We start from the raw sequence: 24,242 nt of genomic DNA, 5'->3' as shown, positions 1-24,242 counted from the left end.
AGTGAGGCTTAGAATCTAGATTGTCTGCCCACCATCTTATGAAGCTAGCCAGAAGATTCCTAAGTGTTTCTCACGTGAAAAATGTTATATAAACAATAACACATTCTAAAACTATTGTTAACGATCTTATAAGGCGAAAGGCCTTAGTGTTTGGCTGCATGCTGTGATCATCAACTCGACAGCACCATCGAAGTGAACCTTCAACCAATCATATTACTACTACTTACTAGCTCGATGTGATCCCGTACTAATTTTGTTTATTTTAAGACGAAGTAATTTTATATTAAATTTGTTTATTTTTAGATGAAGGAAGTATGTTGCAAAGAAATAGTTATATTTTATAACGGATCGAATACATTTTTTTACACCAACCAGAGCATGAGGAAAGATACTATTCCCTCCGTCCCTTTTTAGTGTAGTTATAGGTTTCTGTATCTAACGTTTGATCGTCTGTCTTATTTGAAACATTTGTATGATTAATAATTTTGTTGTTATTAGATAAAAAAACATAAATAGTATTTTATGTGTGACTTCTTTAAAAAATTCATAGATTTTTTAAACAAGATAGAGGATTAAACGTTGGACATGAAAAACTATAATTGCACTTAAAATAAGACGGAAGGAGTAGTAGCAAAGAAAGAACATATCAACATCAACTTGTGGTTTTCGGTTCGACAAACTTTGGATGACACGAGTGAGGCTGTGTTTAGTTCCACACCAAAATTGGAAGTTTAAAGAAATTGGAATGATGTGACGGAAAAGTTAAAAGTTTGGCTGTGTTTAGTTCACGCCAAAATTAAAAGTTTGGTTGAAATTGGAACGATGTAACGGATAAATTAGAAGTTTATGTATGTAGTAAAGTTTTGATGTGATGGAAAAATTGGAAGTTTGAAGAAAAACTTTAAAACTAAACACGGCATTTGTGTGTGTAGAAAAGTTCGATGTGACGGAAAAGTTAGAAGTTTGAAGAAAAAAAGTTGGGATCTAAACAGGGTATAATATTATAGGGAACGCAACTAATTAGTACTTTCTTTGTTTTAAAATATAAATATTTTTAAAGTTGACATGCGTATTAAGAAAATATATAAGAATAACTAGAGAAAGCGTATAATTTGTTAAAAAGAGAAAGTAGATGAAGAAGAATGGTTAGCATTGGTTGAGAGGAGGTAGTAGGTGGAGAAATAGATTTATTTTAGGATAATGTATTGTGCTATACATTTTAAAACCAAGCTAGTAATAAGCAATAAGCAGGAAAATATCTTCATGGAAAAAGCTTTGTCGATGCATCCATATCCTATCTCTGCGTGATCTGTTCCCATCCAAGCTCAGTCGTGACTCGTGACAGCTCGACGCGCCAGCCCACGATGCACTGAACCTGAACACCCACGAAGTGACGTGGCACACACGGACCTACTACCACCACCATTATTGGAGATGCCGCGTCCCCACCCACCTCCCCCGGGCCTACCTGTCAGCCAATGGCTGCCGTCTTACTAGGAGAAAGCACACGGTTCGCGAAGCGTACACACACTTCGTGACTTGTTTCCGTGAGCGATCGACAGGAGGACATGGCGGAGGAAGCGGCGGCGTCGTCGGCGGCGGTGGGGGAGGCGGCGGCGGCGGCGGGGGAGGGGAGGATGACGATGGTGGTCGGGGTGGACGAGAGCGAGCACAGCTACTACGCGCTGCAGTGGACGCTGCGCCACTTCTTCGCCACCGCCGCCGGCGGCCAGCCGCCGCAGTACCGCCTCGTCGTCGTCAACGCCAAGCCCACCGCCGCCTCCGCCGTCGGCCTCGCCGGCCCAGGTACGCGCGGTAAACGAGCGTGTGCTTCCTGTCCGGTACTTGGATCTGAGTTGGATTTGACTGAACTGAACTGAACTGAACCACCCCTCCGGTAGGCGCGGCGGATGTGCTGCCGTTCGTGGAGGCGGACCTGAAGAAGAGCTCCATGCGCGTCATCGAGAAGGCCAGGGAGCTCTGCGCCCAGGTGATCCGAGATCGAACCGAATCACTCACTTTTTTCTACCTCTAATCTGTATGTGTGTGCTAGTAGCTGTTAATACTCCCTAATCGTGTTCTATTTTTAATTCTTCAGGAGTTCATGTGTAATTTCGTATCCCTGTTATGTTAGATAAAGTAATTGTTACTCCCTCCGTTTCATATTATAAGTCGTTTTGATGTTTCTAGTCAAACTATTTTTAGGTTTCACCAAGTTTATGGAAAAATTAGTTTAACTAAATGTAACATTGAATATATTTTTCATAATATGTATGTTTTGTGTTGAAATTGTTATTATATTTTTCTACAAACTTAGTTTGACTAGAAAAAAAGTCAAAACGACTTATAATATGAAACGGGGGAGTAGTAATTACTAGCAAGTTAAGTTGGCAACCTAGCTAACTATATACAAGACGAATCACACTTGCTCTAAATTAAGGAAGCCCTAAAAAAAGCTAGCTAATTGAGATCAGCTCAGCTGTTGGAATCAAACCATGACTTTTTTTTTTGCCGGGAAAAAAAAAGGTTGGGATGGCTAGAAGGAGCTAGCTTCTAGCCATCCAATGGAATTAAGATAGGAGGAGGCACATATTTCCAACCCTTCATTTAATCCAGGCGGATGGTGAGGAGTTCAGGAATCGAACCCTGGCTGCAACGTTCAAACTGAACGCTTGTGCCAACTGCGCTAGAAGCGCATCTCAAATCAAACCATGACTTAACTCATTCATTTGTCTATGTCTTTTGTTTATTTTATTAGTGTGTATTATCATGGTTATGAGTATACATTTTTGATGATTTAGATCATGATACAAATGAGAGTTTGCTGCAGGTGAGTGATGCTCTGTTTGAAGTGCTGGAAGGGGATGCCAGGAATGTTCTTTGTGAGTCGGTTGAGAGGCATCAGGCGGAGATGTTGGTTGTCGGAAGCCATGGCTATGGAGCAATTAAACGGTATTGCCATTTCCTACTTTTGTTCTTCTCACCCCTGTTTCCCACAAAGAATTTCTTCAATTTGTTGAAAACTGCTGCCTGTTCTTCATCTCTGAAAAAAAAATGTTTCGAAAAAAAAAGAACTGTGAAGAAAAGAGGAGAATCTATAAAATGTGCGCAAGCAGTGGAGATTGATTTGAATTAAAAGCTTACCTGTTGCTATAGTAGCAGCTGTACCAGATTATGAGTTGATGAATTTCCATAAACAACATAATGCTCTTCTGATACTTTGGTGTAGCCTCTTTGTATATTCGAATAGAGTATGTCATTTTTCTCTCGTTATACATGTTTTGTGGCCATCTTTCGTCATGAAGTTCACTTGGCGCCGTAGCTGTGAATCCTCCTGCTTTTCATGATTTATTACACTTGTCAAAAATAGAACCAGAAAACTGATATTGGTCTTACCGGAAAGAAATAACTTCAAAAGTGGATTAACACGATTTATTATGACCTAGACTAGACTAGACTTTTTTTAGAACGGGCAGATTACAATGCATTGTTGTTTGATTGTATCGACCTACAAATGACCAATCCAGCTGCCTGCAACATAATTTGGTTTGGTCTTTCATGGAGGACAGAAACAAAAGCTAATCTTATGAACTCATGCAACATTACTGGCTGATGCATCAACTTTACTCCCAATCATCTTTTCCATTCCCCACTTCATATTATTCACCTACATTGGTCTTACTGGCATGCCTGAACTTCCCTGCAGAGCTGTTCTTGGAAGCGTGAGTGACTACTGTTCTCATCATGCGCACTGCACTGTGATGATAGTAAAGAAGCCGAAGAACAAGCACTGAGTCCATGAGCAGCGGCCCCAGCCTGGACTGATCAGTATCATTCATGTATATCTACCACCAAATTGTGAATGTATCTGTGTGTTAATAAATTGTCATTGTATTGACACTTCTAGTCATCTCCAGCATGACGGCATGGATTTAGCACGCATGTATATCCTTCCACCTCTTGGATCCTGGATCGAGAAGGTAAATAATTTGTGTTTGATATCTTGAAACAATGCGTTTTAAGATTCGTGAGAAAAATTCTTGCCTGTCACACATATGCATCATCAAGATAGTGCAAGTTCTATTGATCTGGAATTGTGGTTTTATTAGTGAGAAATATCTCACCTTTGCCCAAGCAAAGCTTTATCTGTGTATGTGATTCAACAAGAAGTTGTTGACCAGGCACAAACAAGAATATGATTAATCGGTAAAAACGAGTGAATTTTGAATGGCCGGAGAATGGAGAGGCTACGCGGGAATCGCGCGCGGGAACGACTCCCAGCCGCCGGCTTGATCACAGAGGCAGTTTTAAGTTCATTACATAAATAAATAGAGTGTCACCCCTGCTGGTTCCCCCCTCTGTTCATCAATCTACTGTACTGGCCTCCTTCTCAGCTCTCACTATTCTGGCACCTACAATTCCAAGCTTATCACGACGATGGTGAAGGGAGGAAAGCCGGTGATGTTGGTGGGGATCGACGATAGCGACCATAGCTACTACGCGCTCGAATGGACGCTCAAACACTTCTTCGCCCCGGGGCAGCCGCAACAGTACCACCTCATCTTGCTCACTTCTAAGCCCCCTGCATCCGCCGTCATCGGCATCGCCGGTCTAGGTAACCTTGGATGTACGCTCTTTGACATTATGAATGTATTGATTATGAAATCGGGGATCCTACTCACGTGAGGACTTATAATAAATATAGGTACGGCGGAGCTGTTGCCGACTTTAGATCTGAAGCGCGGTGCCGCCAGAGTAATTGAGAAGGCAAAGGAGATGTGCTCCCAGGTGATATAATAATCCTTCGCTTGTTGAATCCAAACTCAGCAGAAGAAAATATCTCCTATAATAAAGCATTGATCAACCCTAACTCTAAGAATCTCCAATTTTCATCGATTAGGTGATTGATGCGAGCTATGAGGTGTTAGAGGGAGATGCGAGGAACATCCTCTGTGAGGCAGTTGAAAGGCATCATGCAGATATGCTGGTTGTGGGCAGCCATGGCTATGGGGCATGGAAAAGGTAAATTAATCAATTAGAAGTTACTATTTTCATTACCTAAAAATATTAATTTGCAAAAAGCAGTTACGGGAAAAACCAAAGTTGATAATTAGTGTAATCGTTGAAATGGAATTTGTTGTAAGAATCTGCAGAAATTTTGTAGGATCAGCTGTTACGTTCATCCTTCACTCGATTTATTCTCTGCTGGATTTTGAATTTGCCTGAAATTTGATCAAATCGGTTTGATTTGCAGGGCTGTTCTTGGGAGCGTGAGCGACTACTGCAGCCATCACGCGCACTGCACCGTGATGATAGTGAAGAGGCCCAAGCATAACATGCATAGCTGAAAAACGGAATCACACTCGTCATCAAGAAGATCTAGTGCCATTTCTACATGTTTTTGAGTTCTAATTTTATTTCTAAATCGTGTATTAGTTCGTGTGGGTGAATAAATCGTGACAGAGTGACCACCTTATTCTGCATATTGCAATAGAATAATTAATCTAGAAATGTCTGATGAGTTAGCCATTTTAGTACTTTGGATTTTCTCAGACAATGCGCAAGATGTCAAAAAAATTACTCCCTCCGTCCAAAAAAAAAAAAAAGCCTAAGGGGAGATGTGACTCCTCATTGTATTGTTTAGATTCGTTGTAATAGAAGAGGTCACATCCCCTCCTAAGTTGACTATTTTTAGGACGGAGGGAGTAGTGTATTTTAGAGTCAGAAAGCAATCAGATGCTCAGACAACTCTCTGAAACAAGCGCAGTAGGGAGAAAAGTAGCTGGTTTTCTATGCCCATGCTTTTCAAAGTATTAAATAGTATTTCTTCTACAATTTTTTTTATAAAAAGTTGTTTTTAAAAATTATATTAATTAATATTTTAAATTTAAAATAATTAATACTCAAATATTAATGCATCAATAGTTTATCTCGTTTCTTCTTAATCTTTTTTTTTTTCCTTTTCCTCCTCTTAAACACACCCGAAGAATGTATGATCTCAGCCGTCGGTGGGCTAAAGAGGCATCTCCGAATCTCAACCATTGGATCTTCATCACTCTCAGTTCGGAGTTTCTAACACCTCCTCCCTTCCCCTCCCACAACCTCCGCCGCGGCGGCGCAAGCAGGAGACCTTGCCTCCGCCGGCGTCCGGCGACCTTGCCGCCGCCGCCGCCGCCGCCTCCTACCTTCTACGCATGCCATTACTCCCTCCTGCGATCGGAGCACCGAGAAGCACCATCTACCCTGGAGAACAGGAGGCTGAGATGCCATCCACCGCGTCGCGCCCCAGGTGTTCGACGGAATGACGCGCCGGGGAGCGGCCTCCCTCGGGTGGTCGCTCGCCGGGTTCCTGGCGCAGGAAGATCCAGCCAAGGTCCTCTCCCTATTTGCGGACAAGGCCAGGCAGCATGGGGGTCTTGGCCCCCTCGACTTCGCGTGCGCCCTGCGCGCGTGCAGAGGGAATGGCAGGCGCTGGCAGGTCGTTCCGGAGATACACGCGAAGGCTATCACGCGTGGTCTTGGGAAAGACAGGATCGTCGGCAACCTTCTGATTGACCTGTACTCCAAGAACGGGCTTGTTCTGCCTGCGAGGCGGGTGTTTGAGGAGCTTTCTGCCAGGGACAATGTCTCGTGGGTGGCAATGCTGTCAGGTTATGCACAGAATGGCCTTGGGGAGGAAGCTCTCTGGCTGTATCGCCAGATGCATCGAGCCGGGGTTGTTCCTACACCTTATGTTCTGTCTAGCGTCCTGAGCTCGTGCACTAAAGCGGAGCTCTTTGCGCAAGGACGATCTGTTCATGCCCAAGGTTACAAGCAAGGATTCTGCTCTGAAACTTTTGTAGGGAATGCGCTTATCACGCTGTACTTGCGGTGCGGATCATTCAGATTGGCAGAGAGGGTATTTTACGACATGCCACACCATGACACAGTAACGTTCAATACGTTGATCTCAGGACATGCTCAGTGTGCACATGGGGAGCATGCTTTAGAGATATTTGAGGAGATGCAGTCCTCAGGGTTAAGCCCTGATTGTGTGACCATTTCTAGTCTGCTTGCAGCTTGTGCGTCGCTTGGTGATCTTCAAAAGGGCACGCAACTCCATTCCTATCTGTTTAAAGCAGGCATGTCTTCGGATTACATAATGGAAGGTTCACTCCTTGACCTCTATGTGAAATGTGGTGATGTTGAAACTGCCCTTGTGATCTTCAATTTGGGTAATAGGACTAACGTAGTGCTCTGGAACCTGATACTTGTGGCATTTGGGCAGATCAATGATCTAGCAAAATCTTTTGAGCTATTCTGTCAAATGCAGACTGCAGGTATACGCCCTAACCAATTCACGTACCCATGCATTTTAAGGACTTGCACTTGCACTGGAGAAATTGACCTTGGAGAGCAGATCCATTCATTAAGTGTAAAAACTGGCTTCGAGTCTGATATGTATGTTAGTGGTGTATTGATAGATATGTATTCCAAATATGGGTGGCTTGAAAAGGCAAGACGTGTTCTTGAAATGCTTAAAGAGAAAGACGTGGTTTCCTGGACTTCCATGATTGCTGGATATGTGCAACATGAGTATTGTAAGGATGCTCTTGCAGCTTTTAAAGAGATGCAAAAATGTGGAATTTGGCCAGATAACATAGGATTAGCAAGTGCTATAAGTGGCTGCGCTGGAATCAAAGCAATGAGGCAAGGCTTGCAGATTCATGCTCGGGTTTATGTGTCTGGTTATTCAGGAGATGTTTCAATTTGGAACGCATTGGTAAACCTTTATGCACGATGCGGAAGAATCAGAGAAGCTTTCTCTTCATTCGAGGAAATTGAACATAAAGATGAGATAACATGGAACGGACTGGTATCTGGTTTTGCCCAAAGTGGCCTACATGAAGAAGCTCTCAAGGTATTTATGCGTATGGATCAATCAGGTGTCAAGCATAATGTGTTCACATTTGTATCAGCTCTTAGTGCTTCAGCTAACCTTGCAGAAATAAAACAAGGAAAACAAATACATGCCAGAGTTATTAAAACAGGTCATTCCTTCGAAACTGAAGTTGGAAATGCTCTGATTTCCTTGTACGGGAAGTGTGGTAGCTTTGAGGATGCCAAGATGGAATTTTCTGAAATGTCTGAGAGAAATGAGGTGTCATGGAATACTATTATCACAAGCTGTTCACAGCATGGACGTGGCTTGGAGGCTTTGGATTTATTTGATCAAATGAAGAAAGAAGGTATTAAACCAAATGATGTTACATTCATAGGTGTTTTAGCTGCTTGCAGTCATGTGGGATTGGTGGAGGAAGGCCTTAGTTACTTCAAATCAATGTCGGATAAGTATGGAATTCGTCCAAGACCTGATCATTATGCTTGTGTTATCGATATCTTTGGACGAGCTGGGCAACTTGACCGTGCAAAGAAATTTGTTGAGGAAATGCCAATTGCTGCTGATGCTATGGTTTGGAGAACCCTTCTCAGCGCCTGTAAAGTACACAAGAACATAGAAGTTGGAGAGCTTGCAGCCAAACATCTACTGGAATTGGAGCCTCATGATTCTGCATCATATGTTCTTCTCTCAAATGCATATGCTGTTACCGGGAAGTGGGCCAATAGGGATCAGGTCAGAAAGATGATGAGAGACAGAGGAGTCAGAAAGGAACCAGGCCGGAGCTGGATTGAAGTAAAGAATGTGGTTCATGCATTCTTTGTTGGTGACAGATTACACCCCTTGGCTGAGCAGATATACAATTTTTTGGCTGTTATAAATGATAGGGTAGCCAAAGTAGGATACAAGCAAGAGAAATATCATCTCTTCCATGATAAAGAGCAAGAAGGGAGGGATCCTACTGATCTTGTGCACAGCGAGAAGTTAGCTGTGACTTTTGGGTTGATGAGTTTGCCTCCCTGTATGCCCCTTCGAGTAATTAAAAATCTTCGTGTATGTAACGATTGTCACACTTGGATGACATTTACTTCCGACGTCATGGGAAGACAAATTGTATTACGAGATGTCTACAGATTTCACCATTTTAACAACGGAAGCTGTTCATGCGGAGACTTCTGGTGAAGTGCTTTGAAGTGAAAACCTACAATTACCAGTCCCAAGTATCCCATTTATACTCATTACGGTGCCACTTCAAGCAGTTTATGTGGGACATACACCTCTTTCTTTCTAGTTCGATATGCACACATCTAAAACGGGGAATTCAGCATGATCAGACAGACAGGCAATATAATGTACAGTTATTCTCCCCTGAGAAACGATCTTTGGATTCAGAATTCCTGTGCTGCTATTCTTCTTTTATCATGTTGGTATTGTCGTCTTAAGTATTTTTATCTGAATGTGTATGTGTTACATTCTCTCTTCTGACAATTATCTGAATGTATATGTATTAGTATCTGAATGCATATGTATTAGTATTACATTCTCTTTTCTGACAACCATCTCACTTGTTTCAGGTGGAGAAATATACTTCATTGTATGTCAACTTTCTTCATCAGAAGAGAACAAATGGTCAAGTAGGGTCTATTATCAGTCACTGGTAGGCCTAAAAAAAACAATCAAGAGTTCGGTCAGACACTCAGACTCCGTTGATACAATTACATGTTCATGTAAAATCCTAATTGCTGAGATTACCCAACTCTGACGATGGATTTCCCCTAATCTCAACATTGCTTTGGGATTCAATAATTGAGGTTTGACTATGTCCTCCATAGTAGTATCAGTAAATTATTTAACTCATTTGATAATGTATTAGGACTGGCAAATACATGTTGTACTTGTACCTAGAAACCTTATTCCTTGTGTATATTTGTGAAATATGACAAACCACGTCATGTTGTACAGCTTCTATGTTAGCTTCTTTCATGCGCATGCCATGGTGATCATAGGCATATACAACTGAATGAACTGAACCTTGTCTTATGCTTGCTTTACTTCGGCAGATAGATTGAAAAAACTGAAAGAAAGGAACGAGCAGGAGGGATGAAAGGAAAACAATTGGAAACCCCAATTAGTCATCTGAAATCTGGAGCACATAGAAACATTCTCAAGCCTGCTTCTGCTGCTGCAGCTGTGATGGAGCTGACATGCTCAAACCAAAAAATGGCTTATCAGCAGGTACGTTGATGGTCGTGAGGTGGAAACCTGGTAAGGGCTTATGAATTACTCTCTCCGTTTCAGGTTATAAGACGTTTTGACTTTGATTAAAGTCAAACTCCTTTAACTTTGACCAAGTTTGTAGAGAAAAGTAGTAACATTTTTAACCCAAGACAAATTTATTATGAAAATATAATCAATTATTGATTTGAGGAAACTAATTTAGTATTATAAATATTATTATATTTGTCTATAAACTTAGTCAAACTTAAAACAGTTTGACTTTGACCAGAGTCAAAACGTCTTATAACCTGAAACGGAGGGAGTATTATGTGGTACATAGATTGTGCTGTGCAGACAATAAGAAACTTGTCCCATATGTAAGACATGCCGAAATTAGTTAGAAGGGAAGAAATTCACAGCCAATGTCAAATGGCTCTTATCAGACCTGTTTATGAGATTTAATGGGCCTAATTAGGACCACATCTATAGTTAAAAATTCTGAAAAAAGGTATATTTTATATGTTACGCAAGCAGATGTAAATGACCCAGTGGGCCAATACTAAACGAGCAAAGATGATAACCCATTACCAATGTGATAATGGGCAAAACGTAGGCAAAAGTAGTGGCCCACTCCACTGCCAATGTACAATGAGTGAAAAATTAAGATCACTGCCATCTGCCAATGGCCCAATCAAAAGATAAACCCTCCTGTGCGGATTGTTTTTTCATAGGAGAGTGTAGGATATGGCATGGTGAGTCAACTCTCATACGGACATTCTTAGGTCTCTGGTGACAAACTCCACTGCTTGAGTGGTTGGTTCTAGGTGTTGGATTGTTAATTCATTTATTATTGACGAGAAAACCAAATAGAATATGATTTTAACACTGTACTGAGTCAAACGGCTATAAGCTTGTGCTAGTTCAATGCTATTGCAAGGCTATGTGCTAGTTTCTCTAGAAAATTATAGAGTGCTTCCATCTTTCACGCACCTAAATTTTCCGTTGTGTCTTTGTCCTTAAGTGCCTTTATGATGCTGTAAGAGGAATATGAAGGCGTTTTAATTAACCCTTTTTTTGTTTGTTTTCATTGAACAGGGTATTCGATGCCTCCATGAAAGAGAAGCTGGTGCATATTGTGTGTGCTTTAATCGGGAGTGTAAGCGTAATCGCCGAGGAGTTTTATATGGATTTTCTGATGGACGGCTTCACGATGCGCGCGGCAGTTATACATTTTCATGTCGTAGAGCTACTTGTGGGGTTCGGATCGGAATTCAGGGCTGGTGTTCGGCATCGTATTGTGCACGCCCACTAGCAGCTTTCTACATGTCCGAGGCGGGCTGCCTGTACATCTCCGGCGCGCTCTCGCTGTGGCGCCTCGTTGAGCGCGACTACATCGTCGGCGCCGGCGAACTCATGCCGGTCATCCATGAGGTTGGACTGCGGGAACATCGTAGGTTGATGAAACAAACAGCTGCTGACTGGTGGCGACATCATCCACAAACTTGTGCAGACGCTGAGCCCCAGATCAAGCCCGTATGACAGGGAGATCCATCTGGAGGAGCTGCCACCACGAGGGCTGCAGTGCATAGCTTCCCTTCTTGTCACCTTCCAGGAGTACTCTGGGATGGAGACCTACGAGCGAGACTGACGACTCGATCGCCATGGCACACTCGAGGTTAGTTAGTCAGGTTGATGATGATCTGCAGGTTCAGGTTGTTGATTCTGCTGATCAAGAGGAGGCTTCCGACCACAGGCACACGACGGCACACGGGCGTGACGCTCCTGGCTACACGGAGCTGATGCTGTTGGTAGGCCTGCGCATGCATCCTCACGAAGCTCGCCGCCGACAAGGCCAACTGCCGTGTTATGAGCCACACGACACCGACGACCTGCTCACCGCCATGATCATGGCACCGGTCAGCTCCGAGGGGTTCCACCAGGATCAGCATCATGACGTACGAGTGGACCGCCATAGCAGACGGCCTCCTTCAGCTTGTAAGCCAAGTCCCAGGACAAGCTGCAACGGCAAATCGCAAGCAGCGACCGATTAATATCAGCACCCTTGAGAGTATTCTCAATTGTCCACGGTGTGATACCCTGTACAGAAAGGCCGTGTACACCCTGGTAATAGATAGATATTCATGTGGATACGTTTTCCTTTTTGGCTTGCGGAAGCAGAGAAAATTTCATGAGGGGCCGAACAAATTTGGCCTGGCACCTATTGATCATTTTCGGTTACTTAGGTTTTGATGGAAAGAACAGCTCCATCAGAGAGTTGACAGCTCTATTCTACACATCCCCTTTAGAATAATTATTTTACACCCCCCTCCCTCCTTCCCAGCCCAAACCCTCCCCCTCCCACTCGCCTCCCTTATCCTCCCCCCGCGCGCGCCCTTCCTTGCTGGCCCAGCGCTCCTGCTCGCCCCTTCCCTTGACGCTCGGCGCAACTCCTCTCCTCCCCCTCCCCACGCGCGCAACTCCCTTCCCCTCGAAGAAGAAAAGTAGAGCTCTCCCAATCTCCACTCCTATTAGAAAAATCAGCTCCTCCCAATCTCCTCCTCCCGTGAAAAATCAGCTCCTTCCGTTCTCCCCTTTTCTTTCTTTACTTTTTTTCTTCCCAAATTCTCTCCGGTGCCTTATTTAGAAAATGGCGCGATGGCCACCCGCGCCTTCGGGCCGGCCCAGCACGGCCCGACGGCTGGTGGGCCGTGCCTGGGCGGGAGGCGCAGCCCATGGACCGGCACGGCCCGGCACGAAGTGCCGATCGGGCCGTGCCGGCCCAATGGCTGGTGGGCCGTGCCTGGGCCGGGCGGGCCTTTTGGCCATCTATAGTACCCACCATTATTATTCTTTTGTTTCTCATACGATCCTGATTTTTAGGATCGACGCCGAGACTGATGAGAGGAGCGGCACTTGACTGCTACCTTGTCCTGGCGCTCCTCCTGGGCGGTGGCTGAGATCCATGGCGACTGGCATTGTCGCCTATGTCAGATGCCGTTGGCAAGGAGGCGGGATCCGGGTTGGGTGCGCAGGCGGGTTCTGCTCGTCTTGGATCCGCAGGTGGTCATCGTCACCTGCCATGGAGCTCCAGCAATGCGTCTTCCTTTCCTTGCCGCACTGCCCCTCTGCCTGGGAAGACCAAACGGAGGAGGTGCTGCGGCTGGATGGGGGGTTGTGCTCAGAGGTGTGAATGGAGGCAGTATTGTGTGATGTGTGGTCATGCGCGACCGCCGGTGATGCACACGACTCCGAGCTCCGTCGACGAGGGATAAGCTTGGGACAGGCTGCATCACCACTGCTGCCTCTCTCTTCCCCTGGATGAGATGCGTTCCAATCATTCATTTCATCCTCACTCCTTTTTTTCCGGATCCACAGCAGCCTCAATCGAGGAGGTTACGTGATGGCCCGACGGCGGTGACGAAGACACTAATAAGATGCTCGATGGTGGGTGGCGCTCCTGGAGATCGTCAGCACCGCGGCGCTGCTGCTTCATCGGCAGCAGATTTTGTTTTCCCCCTCTTTTTTTTTTTGCATTTTGACAACAGCTGGGAGGACCACTGTAGTGCTGCCCTGATACCCCGACGACCTCCATCGTGGCCACACGCCCTAAACTGTCCAGCCCGAGAAGTCCATCGAGGTCCTACAGGCGTGGCCGACCAGGATCCACCGCGAAGCCATCACCGGTCATGTTTTTGCCGATTTGGAGCCTGCTATTCGTGTTTGCTATTTTGGACGCCGCAGAAAGCCACACATCGCTTTTTTGTTTTGTATTTTTGTAAACTTTTCACCGTATGTAATATTTTTATACATGTGATTCACTGTATGATTACATCCAACAGGACGTTTGTATCAAAATTGCAATCAACGTATCAGTAATTCAGTATACCACAGTTGAGTCAAAAATATACTATTACTCCGGAGTAAAAAAATTACTCATCCAGTAAGGAAGTAGGATGGAACTGGAAAGTGCAGGAAAGGAAACAGTACACTGTAATGGAGTAAACAAAATTAGTATTGCTTTGGAGTAAAAAAATTACTCATCCAGTAAAAACGCTAAGGAAGTAGGGATGGAAAATGCATAAAAGGAGAGAGTACACCACAATGGAGTAAAAAAAATTACTATTGCTTTGGAGTAAAAAAATTACTCATCCGGTTAAAACATTAAGTAGGGATGGAAAGTGCATGAAAGGAGAGAGTACACCATAATGGAGTAAAAAAATTACTATTGCTTTGGAGTAAAATTTGAACTTATTCAATATGAACGCTAGGGATGGAAAGTTCATGAGATGGGAGAGCTAACGTGGGTAGTAATTTTTTTACTCAGTCTAACCGGGAGCAACTTTTTACTTACCGTGAACAACTTTTCTACTTAACGAGAAGTCAGCCTTTTATCGGGTCAAGTCGGAGAGCAGTTTGTTTATTGGGCATCCGCATAAATAAACTGAAATTTCGCTCGGTGGGAGAAAAACCGGAAAATCCGGACAAACTCGCTTAGAGTCGCGCTTCTAACTACATGGTGCGTATCGGCCGTGTGTCGCGCCATGTAGCGTGACCGTTTATTTATTTATTTATTTATTTATTTATACAGAGTTAAATGGAATCGAGGCCTTGCAAGACGAGTCACCATTAATAAAACGTGGGTGAACTCTGACTAGAAACTATTCTATTTCTACGTAACGTTAGTAATTAATGACTTGGATTGATACTGGATTAATATCAATCGACGGTCTCGTTCATAAAGTAAAGCATATATCATCATTTACTTGTACTAGTCAACTCTTTAGGTCAAATAGTCAATGATATATAGCAAAGTTACTAGAACTAGCACTTAATTAGGGGAATCTTATGCACTGGCCGATCTGCCTCCAGTCCCATTGGAAATTAAGAATCACAGAATGGTGTGGGTCGTCTTCACGAGGTGGTCTCACTGAGATAAAAAAATATTATCGTATTACATGTACTAGTCAGTTTAAGCTTGAGCTCGTGAAGAAAAGAAGGAAAAGGGGCTATATATATATATACCACATTGAAGATAATTATGGCCTTATTTTGGGAAAAAGGTTAGAGGCTGTGGCAAGTGGCAATATTGGAGTTGAGTTATTGCTTGCAACGACAAGGTACGATTTTGCCCAATTTCATGGATGTCCAAGGAGGATAAAGGCTGGAGGAAAAGACAAGCTTTCATGGCGCTGGCCTCCCTTTTGTTGTTGGCTGAGCTAGGGGTGAAAATGGTACAGAATTTCCTGAACACCATGCTTATTTTCGTTTTGTATGGACCGTTTTTTAGCCCCACTATGATGTTGTTTACTAGTAGTAGAAAATAATTTGAACAGTTAATCCCATTTAATTGAATATGGTTCAGATCTATTTATACTACCACCTCAGTTAGCGGTGGTAGAAATGTGGAAATATATTCTTGTCTAAGAAAAATAGGTGCAGAGAGGTATAATTATCATTTGGCAGTGATTAAAACTCTTTTTTCTTCTTTTTTGGATTTTTTTCATGAAATATGAGCGATGCTGCCGCAATGGATGATCATAGGTTGATTTAGACCCAAATGACAGTTAATTCTAATCATGTTATTAGTAAATTAATAATTTACCTCTAATAATACTGGTGGTGTAATACTACCAGTAGAGAGCATCGGGGCATCATTGGAAGTTGGAAGTTTAAGGAACGGAAATGGAAGCGGTAAAGTACTCTGCAAACGCTACTGGAAATAGGAGTGTAATTTTTGGTACTTCCTCCGTTTCACAATGTAAGTCATTCTAATATTTTTCATATTTATATTGATGGTAATGAATCTAAATAGATATATATGTCTAGATTCATTAACATCAATATGAATATGATAAATGCTAAAATGACTTATATTGTGAAACGGAGGAAGTAAGAGCCTTACTACGGTGCTCTCTACTGATATATTTATGCTACCATCTCCATACCTGCCTCCTGAGTTTGCGTACTTTGGATCAAGCAAAATCAATATGGTACATACTCCTCTCAAGGAGTATAAAAACTCTCTTGAGATCTACTCCGGAGGCCAACATTGAATAGGCTGGATGTTTCAATAGATAACATTGACCACCACGGCTTGCTAGAGGTCAAGATCTGTCCAATGTACTAACAGTTGTCCTATATATTGGCTCGCTGCGTTGCAAGCGGGACCTGGAACTCTTCAGGAGAAGAACTAACAATGCCTCACAAGCTTGATGACGATTCCAGCTGGGAAGAAGTATTGAACATCAACAGTTATGCTCTGTTTATGGGGTACTTGTCGATGGCCGTCAAGGGAATGAGCGTCCTGGTGGTTCTATGGACCACCGTCGTTCTTCTTGGTGGCTTCGTCTCCATGCTCGGGAAGAAGGACTTTTGGAGTCTTACCATCATCACCCTCGTCCAGACAACTGGGTTAGAATGCTTTACCTTTGCTATAATAAATTCAATTAACTGCCTCATGCAGCTTTCCTGCTTAATCTAGTGCCTTTTCTTTTCGTCAAACTCGGATGATTTTTTTACCCCACCATTCTTAGTGTTCCCAGTAATAGTTTTTTGCTAAATACGAAGGATTTTCACAGGATAAATTCATGTCATTTGGAAAGTAGGAATAGTGGTTCAAAAGATATTCAGTAGCTAGGAACATAGTGATTGCCGTTAGAAAGCAAGTGCAGTAGTGGATTTTTGTCACTAGTCCTTTTACTGTGGAAAATCACAGATAAAATAAATATTGAAAGTGTGGTTTTCCCAGCGAAGGATCATGGAAACACTCAACTAACACTACAAACTGTGCTATCTCTCTCCCAAGATCGTTGAGGAAGAAGCAGCTGCCAGCTTGCTAGGCTGCTATATTCTGAAATTTCTCCTATATTAGCTAGCTCGACATATAATCGGCAAGGATACAGCCATAGAGCACCTGATGTTCTGCGATGAAGAACACTACTGTAGCTCGACCTTCAAGCTCTTCCTTGTCCAGTAGACCAGTACACTCCAGGTCCATATCTCCTGGATCCATTGTTTTCGATCTCCACTGGCTGCAGAGGCGACCCCATTTGGGCCTGGCCGGCTGGGCTTACCTACCACCTGCCATAGCCCATAACTCCGCCTCTGGCCATGAGGGAGAGCAGAGAGTGATGTGAATGGTTGTGGCAGAGTATAAGATTACCACAACCGAATGCAGCGGTAGGAGCCACCTGTCAGTGGCTTTATGAGCCACCTGTAGTATATGCTTTTAAGTTCTTCTCTTTTTGTTGAGAAAGAGAGGCAGTCCTTTCCCGTTTCCATTACAGATAGTTTAGCGAAAGAAAACAAAACAGAGGCTATAGGATCAGGCCATCAGGGACGCCCCCACCAGATGCCATCCTTATGGATGAAAACTGAGCGGATAGTTTCCGTCTGCTCTGGACAAAAACGGATACGGATATCTTTTGAATCGGATAATTCTCGGATAGTTCGGATACGGATATGGTATCGGGGTTTCCGACGGATACAGATAATAATTCGGATATCCGGTGAATATTTCTATTCGGATATCCGCAGGACCTATGAGACATACCCCATTTCTTTCTAACTCTATAACCTTCAATATACCTTTATAGATTTTTAATAGTAGTTTATCTTTTAACACTAGTTCATACTATTAATATTATTTAAATTTTAAAAATATTTATAAATTATACCTCATTTTATATAAAATGATCTAATTATATATGTTGATATTTGTTTCTATTAGAAGTTGAGTTGGTTTTCATGTTCCGAGAAAATTTTGTTTACGTATTCGTGTCCGATCATATTCGATTCTTATTTGTATTCGAGATAATCCATATTTGTTTCCGTATTCGAGCTATCCGTATTCGTTTTCGTATCCGGTAAAAAATATGAAAACAAATATGGTATGGGCATTATCCGTCCATATCCGCTCCGTTTTCATCCCTAGTCATTCTCCGACCAAGCATCTCAGAACTAGCTAGGAGCCTAGGACCTAACAAGCTAAGCAAAATAGTCACCCAGACGTCATGCCTTCACCCTCACGTTGCCTCCTTGCGCCGCCTCTACCTAGAGCTGTCAACAAGCCGAGCTCGAGCGAGCTTGCCTGCCTAGGCTCGAGCTCAATACAAGCTCGGGCTTGCCTCGAATCGAGCCTAGAACAAGTCGAGCTCGAATAGCTCGCGAGCCTCGAGCTTTTTTGATAGCCCTACCTCTAGCACTAGATCTAAGTATTCCCACTCTCTTTCTATATATCCTCGACCTTCACTCGGGTTCATGACTAGGGTTCAAAATTCCTCTATCCACAATATTATTTCGGTCAAACTTTTTGATTTTTTCCATTTTTTGGTGAATTTGGTAATATTTGTTCAAATTTTTCCAATTTTTGTTAAAAAATCAAATAATTTCGGGACCAAATTTTCAAACATATCAGTACCTCCCGATACAAATGTCAAAAACGGAAGATTGAACCCTGCTCATGGCATTGTCACCTTGCCGCTACTTCCCAAAACGACGATGTAGAATTAGATAGGAGAAGGACAGGACATGGCTGGTAGATGGTTCTGGAGGAATAACGGGATCCGACTAGTGGCAAAAGGTGGGGTTGTAGAGATGGCAGTTGAGATTTGGCATGAGGAAGGAGGGCCGCAAAATTTGGCATGTGAAGGCGTCGGTTTGGATGGTCTCCAAATTGGGCATATGTGATGGCAATTTCTCTGGAGTGCAATTTTGATCCTCAACGAGCTATATCTCAGATGGAGGGCAAGATGGATGAGTTGCTAGAGATGCTCTTACTACCTTCGGTTGGGGTGGGAGAAGAAGGGGGAGGGGTCATACATAGGGAGGTGGAAGGTATTCTCTTATTTAGAGGGATGGCCGAAGAAGCGCCCCCCTCAGCAGTTGGTCGTTGGTTGTCGTCCGCAGGAGAGAGGAAGATGGTGGGCCGGTGTTGGTGGTGGGGGAATCTCGCTATTAAAGTAGTTAGGAGATGGTGAGGAGGTGGTGGCAAATACAGCAGTGGGATTTGGCGGGGACGGATGAGGACGGTAGCACATGGCACCGAAGCCAGGGAATAAGCCGGCAAGGCTGAGGGGGGTGGGGCATGGGCCAGCAGAGGCAGAGCGACACTGTTGTCAGGCATGCTTTAGTTGTAGCAATTGGAATGGAGTAGAGGGGGGGGGGGGGGGGGAAGGAGGGGGGGAATCTGGACAGTTCGATTTCAGACCAAAGAACCAGAAATTTTGCATGATTTGAAGAGAAGAAAAAAATCGTGTGTCACATAGATTTATAGTATATATCTGAAGTTTTGTAATCTTTGGTTGTATTAAAATGTAATGACAAGTTTAACTTACTCCCTCTATTTAAAAAAAGAATACTTCTACTATTCAAAACTTACCCCAAAAATAATGCAATTGTAGAGTACTACTTCAAAATTTTCCCCATCTTACCCCAATCATCCCGCACATCCAATAATCTCTCATGTCATGAGGGATATTTAGGTCATTTCACTTTTCTAGTAATGCATCTTTTGAATGCTAGGATTGTGTTCTTTTGGGGCTAGAGAGAGTAGTATATAGGTGAACTCTGGATTTTTCAACGTTGGCAACAGAATAAATATCTTCTTCTCGTTGCTCCCATTCTGACTAAATTCTTGGACTGGTCTAACCGTCGTAACAAATAATCCGCAGGGTGTTCGACGTTTTTCTGAAAGAAAAGCTGCAGCACGTTGGGAAATCCTTCTATGGCCTCGGTGGTACTATATCAGGCATGCTGATGAAGGACTACTCTAGCTTGTTGTCCGGGCGACGGCTTGTGCTGGCATACGTTTTGCTGGCTCTCAATCTGCTCTTGTTCGCCGTCATACTGTGCCCTCTGGCGCTGTTCTACCTCACCGGGCTGTTCATCACCACCGGCCTGTCCCTGTGGCGCCTGATACAGCGCGACTACGCAATGTCCGACGGCGACGGCAGCAGCAGCGCCAACCTGGAGCCGGCGCTCAACGTGCTCTACTCGCTGGTGCTCTTCCAGGGTGTGCTCTTCTGCTACCGCCTCGCTTCGCGCTTCGCCGGCAAACGGATCGCCCGCCTAGTAGCCATGGACTACGGCTTCGACAAGGACGATCGCGCGGGGCAGGCGCTGGTGATGAAGTACATGCGCGAGACCAAGACCGGGTGCGAGAAGGATCCATCGTTCGCCAAAGGAAGGAACATGGTGAAGTTCGCCGTGGCGCTGATGAAGCCGGAGTCGTCGTCGTCCGGCGACTACATGTCCGGCGCGATGATCCTGGACAAGATCCTGGGTCAGGAGGAGCTGCAGGGGCAGCACGCTCTGATCAGGAAGCTGGTCGGCTCCGCGTTCTCCAGCAAGGTGATGAAGAGGCTGCTCCGCTCGCTCCGGTCCTCAAGCCAGTACAACAGGGACATCCGGGTGCTCGCCGCGAGGATCGTGGCGAGCCTCGCCGGCGAGATCAGCCTCGCCAGCTTCCCGAACGCGCTCCGGTGCATATCGTCGCTGCTCGACACCACCACCACCGAGCAGCAAGACGACGACGACAGCGCCTCGTCCGCTCACTGCAACGGGCTCATGAAGTGCGGCCTTGTCATCCTCGACAAGCTCGCCGCCGAGGAGCACAACCGCAGGCTCATCATCGACAACGACCAGGGCATCCTCTCCAAGGCCATGGCGCCCGTCAGCGCCGACCTGCTCCACTGCATCGACCACGCCACATGGTCCGACGTCTCAGCCGCGTCGATGCAATTCATGTGCCGCCTTGTCACTGCCCCCGGAACCACCGGTGACACGCTTCGGTCCCAGATCTTCGAGAACAAGGGCGCCATCAACACCATGGAGAAAATCCTCACGTGTAACCAATGCAACGAGAAGCTACATATTCTGGCCATCAAGATCATCACAAAGCTGCCCATGGATGCATCCTCGAGCATCAACACCGAGAGCAGGGAGAAATTCACTAAGCTGCTGGTTCACATCTTCACTAGAAGCACTAGTACTGATGAAAAGAACAAGGACGCCTCCAAGAGACAATTGGCAGGTGAAGCACTGGCAATGCTGTCCGACCAAAGCGAAAGCAGCGCGGCCGCCATCATCAACGCAAAGGACACTGTTGTCCGTGATCTCTGTAAAATGCTTCTAGATGATAACACGGACAGAGAATACAGAATAAGTGCATCTGAAATCCTGGAGCACCTGTACATTCGATACACAAAGAAAGATGGATACCTCAAGGAACTGACGGAAGCCTTGAATGATGTGCTGCCAATGGTGAGTGGTCAAAAAGTCAAATAAATACGGGATTTGTGTTCATTTTATTTAAATTGCATCTTGCATCTCTATCCCTGTCAAACTAAGCATAATTTTGTCGTTTCAGGTGCTCAAAGAAATACTTCTCTTTCCACCAAAGCAAGAAGAAAAGAAAACAGAAAAGGCAGAAAAGGAAACAGATGGAGCCAAGCTTCCGGCACAAAATCCAGACCCTGAAAAAGGCCCAGATCCTGTTGTTTCGCAAGATGAAGGCAACGTTAATGAGCAAAAAGACGATATCAATAACAAAAATGTGGACAGGAAACTGCATGCAGCTTTACTGTCACTTAGTGCAGCATTGTTTGAAAAATCAATCACTGATGATACAGCTTTGACTCAACTGGCTGATAAAATTGTCCCAGGAGACTCTGCATTTAGCTTTCCAAGGGAGCTCAAGAAGATGGTAGAAGGAAACAGCGATGCAACTGCCAATTGCCTTAGAATAATGAAGATTACCAGTAGGATGATCATATCACTGATAAAACTCAACGGAGGCTATGTCCAAGCAGAGGTAGAGAGCTTGTTGGAATCTCTGTCTAAGGCTTCCGATAACATGTTGGAACTGGAAGGCTTAATGATGTTCTCTAGTAGCGACCATAGCACAACTAAGCCTTTCAATTCGCTCGTGAAAGAAGCACAAGACTGCCTTGAAGAAAAGAAGAAACATGCACAAATTCTGGTAACTACACCAGCTCTATGAGTGGAAATTAGCTGATTGAGAGTGGACTATATATCAACTCATTCGGTGATCTGCATAATGCTGACTGTTAACACTCCCTGAAAATTGTCTGTCATAATGATATTTTGAAATGTATATGTGTGCTAAAACTAGATATCTTGTCCTATCTACTTCTGAAATTTCCAAGTTAAATATCACTTAAATTGTTGAGCTTTCTTGACAGGCTTCAACATTTCTTATTGGGCCTGCGAGTAACTTATCGGAAATGTCTTATGTCCCACAGGTTGTATGTTTGGCTGTACATCCATATTGGATGTAGAGGCCGTGTTTTTATTCCATTATCTAAATAAAATGTTGTATGTTAATTCAAGTATCCATCATCATTTCTGATGTAGCATCCCAAACCCCTGTCGCCAGTTAAACTAGATTAATTAGAGGTAATATGAATTTATTGTATTTCTTCTGTATTTCATAAAAACATTTCAAATCATTTCTTTAAAAACTTTCCACTGGATTTACAATTATTGCATGAAAATTGATATCAATGTGCATCACTTGAAGTTTATAGCAAGCCATAGTTTTTAGTAGTTAGCTAATATCAAGGAATCGTTATTCAACACCAAGAATACGCAATGCTGAATGCTCTGTTTTCAACTAAGGTTATCTGTATAAAAGGCAATTGTTTACTTTACTTATTGGCACCCAGAATATATTTTTATTTATTTTACAGAGGATAAAAGCATTATGTACCTTCAGAAATCAGAATTGTGCAACGATTTGTGACGAGTTATGTACCTTCATCTATTGGTGGTGATGACTGATACAGCCTCCACGGAGGGGATCTGCCATCTGGCAATTGTCTTAAACCCATATCTGCAGTTAAGTGTTTCAGGAGCAGACCCATTTTATCTGCAGTTAAGAAAATAATGGTAAAAAACCAGGAACAATGATCGGCAGTTAAGAAAATATTCTCTGTATAGGCATTCATGCACACACTATCAAGTTGGCTAGAATGCACCTCAATTTCAGAGAAAAGAGTCTGTCATTGGCCGCCAATAGTGAACTCTGAAGCCTGCTAATATTTCTATGACCATTTTGAGTGTACCTGAAGGGAGTAGCCGATGATATGCATACCGCCTATTAAAAAAAGGGGAGTACGCAAAAGCGCACCTTTGTATTATGAGGAATAAAATGTACAGGAGGGACCAAACCAAAGAAAAAAAAAAAGACGGGGTAGCAGAAGAAAAAAGGAAAGGAAAAAGGAAGGAAGGTCTTAAGCCTACTCTCGCACTAACAGTGTGACGACCGGATGACCTATTAGAAATTTCAGGGTATTTCAGCATACCGACTATTTAGAACTGCAAGAAAAACTATACAGGGTATGAATCTATTAGAAATTACATGATCAATTGACCTGCAATAAAACTGAAGACATTGCTATCTGGTTGACGACCAACTCTCATGTACTTCACATTCCCCACAGAAAATAGTTGGAAGGTGTATATCTGGCGTGGACTGTACAACATCAGCTTGAGGTGCTCGAGAAATTAATCCAACATCTGTAAATGGTACAAAAAAACAATCTGACCTGTAGAATACACTAGCAAAAATGTAAACCAAAGCTTTGTACAGTAATGAAAATTCTGAACGACAGGCTATGCAATTACTCTATACCTGTTAGAAGATCACAATTTCTTTCATTGGTCAAACATAAATTGCATATTCATAGAAATCACACACATCCTCCACATTCACATCAATGGGTGCAGTTCAGCTCAGTATTCACATTCACATCAACGGTTTAATACCTGACGTTCAGCTTGAATATTCAGAGTTCATGAATCATCACGTTATACATGCATGCATATTAAAGCGAAATTTCTAGTCGCACACTAACTGTGAACACTCTCAACTTTTCCTTTTCACCCCTATCTATTTGGAAGCTAGTTATTAGATCCATGTGTTCAAGCTAAACTTTGTTGAGAAAGCTGTGAAATTCTCGAAAACAATTACCTTAAAAAGCGCTTTAGCACTTTATATACTACTGCAAACCTACCTACTGCGCAGCACAGCAGTACAACCCTTTCAGCACATGAGTACTGAAAACTGAATGCAGATGCATGTGCTGATCAGGAAATGCATATGCACGTACTGATGTACTTCCTT

At 43.6% G+C, this 24,242-nt stretch overlaps 4 protein-coding genes across 10 annotated transcripts; all 4 read left to right on the top strand.

The window, feature by feature from the left end:
- The first annotated feature begins 1,522 nt into the window (after positions 1 to 1,522).
- Positions 1,523 to 4,037, top strand: LOC127757455 (universal stress protein PHOS34-like). 2 transcript variants are annotated; one of them, XM_052282959.1, is made up of 4 exons: positions 1,523 to 1,815; positions 1,902 to 1,990; positions 2,831 to 2,952; positions 3,707 to 4,037. In XM_052282959.1, exons 1-4 carry the CDS (start codon positions 1,569 to 1,571, stop codon positions 3,792 to 3,794), a joined length of 546 nt encoding a protein of 181 aa, XP_052138919.1. In that variant the 5' UTR covers positions 1,523 to 1,568; the 3' UTR covers positions 3,795 to 4,037. The 2 variants fall into 2 exon arrangements, with proteins under 2 accessions (XP_052138919.1, XP_052138920.1); XM_052282960.1 differs by having other exon boundaries at positions 1,525 to 1,806.
- Positions 4,038 to 4,256: 219 nt separating this feature from the next.
- On the top strand, positions 4,257 to 5,800 carry LOC127757456 (uncharacterized). Its single transcript, XM_052282961.1, has 4 exons — positions 4,257 to 4,615; positions 4,706 to 4,788; positions 4,901 to 5,022; positions 5,255 to 5,800. The coding sequence occupies exons 1-4, from the start codon at positions 4,438 to 4,440 to the stop codon at positions 5,346 to 5,348; spliced, it is 477 nt and encodes a 158-aa protein (XP_052138921.1). The 5' UTR covers positions 4,257 to 4,437; the 3' UTR covers positions 5,349 to 5,800.
- A 212-nt stretch (positions 5,801 to 6,012) lies between these two features.
- LOC127758016 (pentatricopeptide repeat-containing protein At4g13650) lies at positions 6,013 to 12,457 on the top strand. 6 transcript variants are annotated; one of them, XM_052283620.1, is made up of 5 exons: positions 6,013 to 9,339; positions 9,454 to 9,690; positions 9,940 to 10,114; positions 11,192 to 11,527; positions 11,607 to 12,456. In XM_052283620.1, exon 1 carries the CDS (start codon positions 6,302 to 6,304, stop codon positions 9,059 to 9,061), a length of 2,760 nt encoding a protein of 919 aa, XP_052139580.1. In that variant the 5' UTR covers positions 6,013 to 6,301; the 3' UTR covers positions 9,062 to 9,339; positions 9,454 to 9,690; positions 9,940 to 10,114; positions 11,192 to 11,527; positions 11,607 to 12,456. The 6 variants fall into 6 exon arrangements, with proteins under 6 accessions (XP_052139580.1, XP_052139578.1, XP_052139579.1 ...); XM_052283618.1 differs by having other exon boundaries at positions 11,192 to 11,771; positions 11,850 to 12,456; XM_052283619.1 differs by having other exon boundaries at positions 9,940 to 10,144; positions 11,192 to 12,457.
- A 3,609-nt stretch (positions 12,458 to 16,066) lies between these two features.
- On the top strand, positions 16,067 to 23,168 carry LOC127757526 (uncharacterized). Its single transcript, XM_052283053.1, has 3 exons — positions 16,067 to 16,507; positions 19,768 to 21,358; positions 21,465 to 23,168. The coding sequence occupies exons 1-3, from the start codon at positions 16,293 to 16,295 to the stop codon at positions 22,095 to 22,097; spliced, it is 2,439 nt and encodes an 812-aa protein (XP_052139013.1). The 5' UTR covers positions 16,067 to 16,292; the 3' UTR covers positions 22,098 to 23,168.
- Positions 23,169 to 24,242: the final 1,074 nt, after the last annotated feature.

Source organism: Oryza glaberrima, chromosome 12 (genome assembly GCF_000147395.1).
Source record: "Oryza glaberrima chromosome 12, OglaRS2, whole genome shotgun sequence".
NCBI lineage: Eukaryota > Viridiplantae > Streptophyta > Magnoliopsida > Poales > Poaceae > Oryza > Oryza glaberrima.
The sequence above is the reverse complement of the archived record's forward strand: the minus strand, read 5'-3'. Positions and strand labels throughout refer to the sequence as shown.